The sequence below is a fragment of the Lolium rigidum genome, chromosome 2 (genome assembly GCF_022539505.1).
Source record: "Lolium rigidum isolate FL_2022 chromosome 2, APGP_CSIRO_Lrig_0.1, whole genome shotgun sequence".
Classification (NCBI taxonomy): domain Eukaryota; kingdom Viridiplantae; phylum Streptophyta; class Magnoliopsida; order Poales; family Poaceae; genus Lolium; species Lolium rigidum.
Genome location: NC_061509.1, coordinates 44,859,437 through 44,868,062, shown reverse-complemented (window position 1 = coordinate 44,868,062; position 8,626 = coordinate 44,859,437). Strand labels below are relative to the sequence as shown.

The window sequence follows — 8,626 nt, the reverse complement described above, 5'->3', positions numbered from 1 at the left end:
TTCCCCTTCGACCGCGACACGGTGATATATCATGGTTAATATATTAATATAGCGGGACGAAATCTCATTTCAAGAAAATCATGGACCTCCCTAGCCGCAGGGTCTTCACCTCCGACAACGAGAAGCCTGGGTGGTGTACACGAACCACTGAGCTGAGGTTAAGATTCCCAATCTCCAGTAAATGCGGTGGATCAGTTACCTCATTGGAAACATGATGAGGGAGATTCTCACACAAAAATTTCCATACGAGCGAAGGAAAAAATATTCTTGTGAAATTGAGTGCAAAGTAGCCCATAAAAAAGAATCGCTACAGTTTTCAATGGTACTACAAACCAAGCTTTATAGTAAAAAAATTCCTTCGAAAAGAATTCTCCAAATTTTTAGTGAATTTTCTTTTGTACCAAACTGCCCTAAAGGAAATCTTACTAGTTAAGGCATGCCCGGGGGTTAGTTCGAGGCATCATGGCAACATCCAATGAAATTGATACTATACAGATATTCATTTGGCGCATAAATGAATGAATAGTGCACCAAAATTAAAACGGACACGCGAGAGCACCATACAACGGAAACCATGTTCTTCATTGACAAAATGCGTATCAGGTTTCAACCAACGCAGGAAACGCAACAGGAGCACAGGTTTCAAGCTCGCATCAGATTCACACACACACGCGAATTAACAGAGTGATGAACACGGCGCCAGTTACTTCACCAGCTTTCCAACGTAGTAGTGGTGCTACCAGCAGCGGTATGTTCAGGACCTCCTCTTCTTCTTCTTCTTGTCCTCGGACTTGTCGCCTGCGTTCTTGAGCTGTAAATGGAAACCACCATCGTCAGCACAACATGAACCATAAATTGTGGTGACCAGTGACTGGAGAACTAGTAGGCGGCCAAAGTGGCTTCAGTGCTCACCATGATGATGAGGATCCGGACAAGGACAGCGATGAAGTCGGTGAAGAGGGTGAGCGCGTGCTTGATGTAGTCCATGTCGCCCCGGTGTGCCCTCTCGATGATCTCCTGCGTGTCGTACACCATGTACCCCAGGAAGATCAACAGGCCGAAGTAAACCTGCAAAGCACATAACCATTTGTGTCATCGTTTAATGCAGCGAAAACTAGAAGGATGAGTAACATTGTTGTTTGGGTCACCAGGGTAACAAAGTTGGCAAGTATGTAATCTCACCTCAAACATGAAGCTGTTAGTGGAGTGGCCAAAGATGGATGTGGCAAACTGCAGCCAGAGCAGGATTGACAGGCCAGAAGAGAGCAGACCACCAAGGTACATGTACTCCCTGCGCTTGGCGATGATGGCAGCGCAAGAGAAGCAACCGAAGGCAATGGCAGTTCCAACAAATCCTGTAACGAGGATGCTGGTGACACAGAGAAACAGAATGTCAATTGCAGGAGAACACTGAATAGCAATGAACTAAGATTAAGGTCATGGAAACATCAAATATCGAGTACTACAAAGAACAAACAAATAAATAGTATCAATTTATCGCCACACCACAAAATAGTACTAGTAGCATTATAAATCTGCAGCGACTCAAACTTCAGTGTCATTAACAAAATTGAAGCCCAAAGGGCCCCATATGCCCAGTGGGTACTGATAGGTTTCATCACACAAACAAATGTGTCTAGACCCCTAGGGGAGGGGGCCCAAGTCCTAAATGTAGACAGCATCCACTAACACTAGCATTAGTTGCCATCCTAGGAGCAGACTGATCAGAATAAACAGATCACATAGCAAGAAAAATATGTTGATGAGAGAGCGATGGCATTAAACAAACATGGCATCTTAAATAAGTAACTAATGCAGACATCAGATGAAATAACTATCGATAATACCCCATGGAGGGACGAGGGTGCATGCATGAATAACAAGTACTCTGTTCTTACATTATGGGAAGTGGAGGGGGGAAAGAGCACCACAAGAGAAAAAAAAACCAATCGAGAGGCAGTATATTTTACTTATGTAACCTACAACCTATTTAATGTTTCCCAAAACAACCAGATAATGATTGATGTGGACAAGCAATCAATAGCTATCCAACCGGTATTTTCCACGAGCAATCTGTGTCCCACTCAATCCATGGCACATAGTCAAAGGCCATCACCAACTTGGTTTGCTACCAGAAGGCTTTTTCCTAATCCACTGATAACGAACAAAGCACATTTGAAACAGCAACATGGAGAAGTTTCCATGTACCTTGGGTCAAAGTCTATCGTGAGCTCGATCAGAGGTCCAACCGAAGCCCCTTCCAGAAGTGCAGCAGCCATCAGCAGCCCAAACCTCTTCCTCTGTTCACAGGGAAATACACATGAACAAAAGTCAGCGCACAATGTGATTGACATTTCCGGAACGAAAACTTCTAGCGAAATTCCACGAGCGCAGGCAACAAACAATAGCAATCAAGGTCAAAAGGAGGTGAGACGAACCTCCTCATAGACGGGTACCGAAAACAACCATGCGATACATCCGATGCACGCGATCAGTGTCAGCAACCCGCCGATGTTCAGGGCGATGTGCAGGTAAGCACCCACAGCCGACGAGGCAAGAGCGAAACACAGGGTCAGGTAAACCTGCAGGCAGACATCAGCAGAGTTAAGCCACTGCAGCCATCCATATCCAGCGTGATAACGACACATGGTAGGAATGCATAAACCAAAATTACTGCTGTGCACGCGAGGTAACAACTGTTCGTTCAAGAGAGAAGCGAAGGCAAAATTAACAACTGCTACTTGTAACCATGACGTGAGAGCACAAAGTCTGACCATTGTTAAGCAACTTATATCCACAGGTAACTAACAAGCTAGACTAAACAAATCTGCAGCAGAGAGTATGTCCCAGTCAAGTAGCAGACTAGCAGTTGTCAAATTTCCGAATGGACAGCTGGAATTGACCCTTACGACACTGGACAATTAAAAAAACAACAAGATTAATCTATCTGCACAGCAATTCCGCCATCCCACAATATCATATCCGATCTGACAATGACACTTGATAGAAACAAAATTGCTACCGTGCATGATACGTACGTGCAACTGTTGATGATTCAAGGTAGAAGACAAATGACGAAAACTAACAGGTTATCCTAATTATGGCATGGAAGCATCCAGCTCCTGGCAATGGTTCGTCACGATTCTGCAACCAGGGCATACGCTGCACAAACTGAATAGTAGAGGGACGTTTGTAGAGGCAACTAGCAAGTAGTAGTAGATTAAACAAGTCTCCACCGAGAGGAGAGTTGTGCCCAGTCAACTAGCATTCGCTGGAAATTTTCCGAATAGACCGCTGCAATCGGCACGAATCGCGCTGGAGAATCTAGATTAACCACCACCACAGATATTCCCCAAACTAATTAACCAACCAACGAGCAACGCATTGCGCAGCACAATCCCCGCGGTTCCCCCCTTGAATGAAGCCACTAAAATGTCAACCGGTAATACACAGCTTCGAGAAATCCAATCGGCTCTAAACCGTGAATCGAACGAGAGGAGCGAACCCAGCCAGCGCCAACGAGCAATCTAGCACCGACCGCATTGCAAATCCCGCGGAAGGAATTCCCCTCTCGGAAACCCCATCCCGCCGACCTACGAACCGCGCAGCGCAGATCGACGGCCCGCGGCATCGGAAGCAGCGAGCGGTCCCGGAACCATCCACGGGCGCGTCCCGTACGGGGAACCCTAGAAACTACGGACCGGCAGTTGTTTGGCGAACGAATCGGCGCGGGAGAGGGAGAGGGAACGGTGGGGAATGGGTGGGGGACGTACGAGCTTGAGGTGGGACTGCACGGCGGGGGAGATCTCGCGGAAGTTCTTGAGGGAGTCGTAGCCCCAGCCGCCGGCCGCCGCCGACGAGGTCGAGAAGAAGGCGTCCATCGATCCCTGACGCGAAGCGGCGTCGCCTGGCTCGCACGCGAAGTCCGTGTCTCTGTCTGCCGGCTTCGATTTCGAACCGATGGGTCTGGCTTGGTTTGGCTTGGATGGATTTCAATTTAATGGAAGAGGAGAAGGGAGAGGGGATATTTATATGGGGCGCACGCACGCGTAGAGGAACAGTTGATTCGAGCGGAAGGAAGCGGCGCGGTATCGCGCCGATAGTTTTCGCGAAGGTGCCATATTTGTTGTGTTGTGCACGGCACGAGAGAGGACCAGAAGGTTCGGCCGTCACGCGCGCGGCACACGCAGGCGCGAGTGACTTTTTTTTTCTCTCGACGATACTTACTCGTGTATGGGAAGGCAAGTGAAATTTCATGTGAAAATGCTGCCTTCTTTGTTTGGGAAGTGACACTGAAATTGGGATGTACCGTCGACGTCGAGTAGTCGGCAGTTAAACGTGCACGTCCACTCCTACTTGGTTAGCCCTCGAGAAAATAGCAAAGGACTAAGACCATCTTCAATTGTGTGGGCTAAAAAAATTGTGTGTTTCGATCCATTTGCGGTGGTCTGGTGAAAGAGATCTAGATTCGTTTGCGGTTGCTAGCGGCCCCAGCGGGATCAAACTACACAAAAAAAAAAAGCAGGCAAGGAAAAAACATAAATATAATTTACAAAAATTCTCAATAATCCATGTTTTATACATTTAAAAAGAAAAAAAAGATAATGGTGCGGAGGCTGGCAGCGTCTTGACTAGGCCATCGGCTTCTAGTTCTCCTCGCCAAGGTGGCTGAAGACCCGCGGCAACAGCCAATCACTGGACGCCGGAGGAGGAAGTGGCAGCTGCTATGGTGCTAGCGGAGCCGGCGTCGCCGTGGCCTGCTAGTGCAAGAGTTCGATTAACTCTTGGAGGCCACCCACTTCGTGAGCTCTTGTATTTTGGAGAGCTCGATGGCACGTGCGATTGAGGCCTCCTCCGTGAGCTCCTCATCCTCCATTGGCTCGTAGCCAATGGATTCTTTCTTCGTTGGGTCCTCAGCTCGTTCTTCAAAGTATCATAAGTGCAGCCACATTGGAAGCAACTGCCCTCTTGAAAGGTTTGGAGTTTCTTGAGCATATTGGGTCCTCGGTATAAGCATGCTCAGGAATAACAGAAATTTGGAGTCCTTGTACTACATTATTAGTTGATTGCTTCCAGAAAGTAAGTACTATGCGAGGTAGGCGACGACGTTGGTGTTTGCAAGGCCATGGTGGTAGGCGGCGAGTTTGGGGGAGCACCATGGAGCATTTGGGGAGGGGATGTGAGGGCCGGATGAAATCCTCGTCGGTTTAGCCGACACCGACGCAGTGATGCTCGCGGGCGACACCCTTCCTTCCTGAAGGGCGTTTGGTGAAACACTCCTCCCTTGCCCATGCACGTGCCGAGGGAAACCCTAAGACCAGTCCGGGCAGCAACATTGTCGTCGTCGCATTATTTTCTTGAAGGTGCTGCTTGGTATGCAGCGCATAAGAGTGGTACGAGCGTGGTGAGGATTCTTCAGAGGGCGCAGCGGGGGGACATCTTCATTTTAGTTTATCCGACCTTATCAACATTAGTTTCTCTTTTCGTTCTTTTGTGTTTCTTAGGATTTATTATTTACTTGTGTTGTGGTCCTAGCAGTTGTACCATGTGGTTGCTATATTAGTACGTTGGGGAAAGATTGGTTTGAGAGGAATCAGAAGCGGTCGCTCTTGCGGACCAAGTTAGATGATGAAGGGGTTGGTTTTATTTATATCTATCTATATTTGGATAAAATAGTGGACTTGGCATCATGCGTGACTCATGCATAAAACCGGGTTCGATCCTCTTTCGTGGTAAATGTATGTTCTCTTAGACGAGTTCGTTACGTTGAATCTACACAGACACCGTGAGCGCACAGGGCGTCTATGTGCTCACGCATAGACTATCCTTCAAGCCGGCCATGCAGTGGGTTGACCAAGCTAGCGAAGGCGAGATTTGTCGAATTCTTGAGCAAGGGGAATGACCAAGAGCTGACCATATCTTGATCGCTTGAACCAACCACATCACGCCTACACTGCATGCTCCCGCGAACCGAACGCCCGCTGGCTGGATGGATGACGCGATCTACGTGGCCCGAACCAATGCCGTGTAGCCACGTGGCGTGCACGAGATACCGAAGCTTCGCAGCAGAGCGAGACCAGACGGTGCGGCCGGGCCAGCAGGTGGTCGCTGGGGGAACTTGCGCGAACAAATATGGAAACCTTGCTTGCGCTTTATCTTCTCTTCTGGAACCAGGACCCACCGGGCGGTGGGCCACACCAGGGTTACTTACGGTACGGAGGACCCACTGTGCAGTCGCCGGGGCCGCGCACGTACCAAAACAACTATGCAGGCGACTGACTTCGCTAAAAACAATCGTCAAGCTATAGAGTGTAACGGTGCTCGTCATGCATTCTGCCCACCACACTGGCATTTAGCCAATTTAGCAGCCGTCGGCTAAGGATCCATGTACACATACACATCTTGAGTGTGTGCTTTCCCTTCCAAATGTACGCAAGAGCCATGGCCCATGGGCATGCACTCACTTGAATTGTTGGCGGTATGTTTCCATCGATCTGGCATCATTCAACAACAACAAAATACCATACACAAAGCATGTGTTTGCTAGGGTAGCAGCTCTACACAGCTATTTCGGGTTCTTGCACTTTGTTTTCCCTCTACGATTTGCTTTCCATTCCTTTTGTTTTTTGAGCTGGCTGTGAAACTCGGCGCTCTCCCTTCCAATACGAATGGCACACATTCTTATGCGTGTTTGAGAGAAAAGAAAAGCAAGCAAGCACGATTTCGATAACTCGTCGCCATGAATTAAACGAGAATAAGAACAATAATTCCTCATATATAGCATGTTAGGTTTCACCTCCCCAAGAAAATTATGTGACCAAAAACATGTGTATGTAGTCTTCATGATAGCGCGGATCCAACACCTATCTAGCAGGAAACGGATGACTAGACTCATCGTGAGAAAGCAATCATGCAAGGGTCTATTTGATTTCTCCCTCTTTATAGCACAACATTTCAAGAAAGAAATATATCGTGTTCAAGTGCAATATCCAGCTTTTACAAGATAGAATGCGACATTAAAGTTTGCTCGATCACATCATAAGAGAAAACTAAACAACTTCATTACATATTCTCCTATTTTCAATTACTCTAGGATTGGCAAGCCATGACATCCAAAACTTACATTCTCTAACTCTTTTCCAACTTTTTGGGTTTTGATTTATGTGAACCAAGGAGTATCTTGCCACACTCACGTGGCAGGGGTATCTCGCCGTGTGAGTGGGTCTATCTTGGTCTTCGTGCCCTCTCACGTTGACTTCTCGTGCACATGGTCTTTGTTTCGTGTGAGTGGGCAGGCGGCACAGGTAGGCCGCTAGATGTGAGCACGGAGTCCCAGACTTTAGAGATGAAAGTGCATCCATGGAAAAGATGTTGAGCCGTCTTCGAGTGGATGTGACAAAGCTTGTACATCTGGTGGTGAGGCCACCCTCCAAGGCAAGCACATCCGCCGTGTGAATCTTCATGTGCACCACCAACCATGCACAAAATCTGCACTTCGGCTCCGCATGTTTCCTCCATATCTTTTTCATGTCAAAAGGAGCTTGAGACCCAAGGAATTGACACCTATAGGCTGGTGTCGCCGAATAAGCTCTCGAGGGTACGCATTTCCAAGCGATGGAGTTCATACAAAGGAGGATATGCATTTCCCGAAGAAGCTCCCAAAGCTCGACGATGCTTGCAAAGATCAGCCTCATTGAATGCTCAGTGGTGCACGGATCGAGTTTGCGTTTCAAGCCTCCTTTTCTAGGGATCCGGATCGAGAATGGACAAATTTTGGCAACACCAACAAAAAAGAGCCATCGTAGAGGTGGGGCAAGTTTGAGCATTGACTGAGCATACCCTTAGTAATGTATGTAGTGTATATTTTGTATCTAGGGTATGTTCATAAAGGTAGTACGGAGAAATTTTATTGCTACGGTATATTCGACACTTAGGATTGTCCTATTGAATTGATGCACTAACCTACTCAATCCAAAGTCTAAACCCCGATGGAAAGAGGATATGCGATATGTTTCAACACTTTGTGTCACGTCTAGGTTATTCCAGTCCTTAGACGTGGGTTCGATGTTGCCGGCGAAGTTCTTTTTAACATTGCATTTGAAGAGGTTGTGGCTCGATGCACTAGGTAAAGTCGACCAAAACTTCGGACGGATGGAAAGTAGCCATATATGCAATACTCCCTCCGTCCACAAATAAGAACATATATATGTGTGAGACTATCCTCCGACTCCAAGCCATGCATTGGTAATTGATCCCTTCAACCAGTCACACCACGCCTACGTACGTAACGACGTACATTAGTAGAGTATACATCCTTTTGCAAATTATTAAGCCTTGCGCGCGCGGCGCGCCGCACAAATTGCATGGTACTTAGGGCTAGGAGTTCTCTGGCATGGCGCGCCGTTGGGGTGGTGGGAGCGGCGCCCGGGCAAATAAATCTGCCTCAACTCTTCTCCCACACCGGCGTTGTCCTTCATGGCGGCGTCTCGGAGTTGGTGGCACTGTGTGCTTGCCAATCTTTCAGATCGGTGGCTTTAGGGTTCATGGATGGTGTCGGCGAGGCAGCGGCGGCGACTCCATCAGATGGTTTTTTCCTCCTGCTTTGTCCCCGTTGCTGCGGCGTTGT

At 47.9% G+C, this 8,626-nt stretch overlaps 1 protein-coding gene across 1 annotated transcript; it reads right to left on the bottom strand.

Moving 5' to 3' along the window:
* Window positions 1-561: 561 nt before the first annotated feature.
* LOC124691679 (bax inhibitor 1) lies at window positions 562-3,964 on the bottom strand. The gene is made up of 6 exons (XM_047224954.1): window positions 3,774-3,964; window positions 2,439-2,582; window positions 2,209-2,300; window positions 1,183-1,369; window positions 913-1,068; window positions 562-811 (listed from the first exon to the last, which is right to left on the bottom strand). The coding sequence occupies exons 1-6, from the start codon at window positions 3,879-3,881 to the stop codon at window positions 755-757; spliced, it is 744 nt and encodes a 247-aa protein (XP_047080910.1). The 5' UTR covers window positions 3,882-3,964; the 3' UTR covers window positions 562-754.
* Window positions 3,965-8,626: the final 4,662 nt, after the last annotated feature.

Coding starts and splice junctions, on each gene's coding strand:
- LOC124691679 (XM_047224954.1), bottom strand. CDS start 3,881: ATGGACGCCTTCTTCTCGACCTCGTCGGCGGCGGCCGGCGGCTGGGGC. Junction 2,583..3,773: donor TGCAGTCCCACCTCAAGCTC/GTACGTCCCCCA, acceptor GTCTGCCTGCAG/GTTTACCTGACCCTGTGTTT. Junction 1,069..1,182: donor CTAACAGCTTCATGTTTGAG/GTGAGATTACAT, acceptor TGTGCTTTGCAG/GTTTACTTCGGCCTGTTGAT.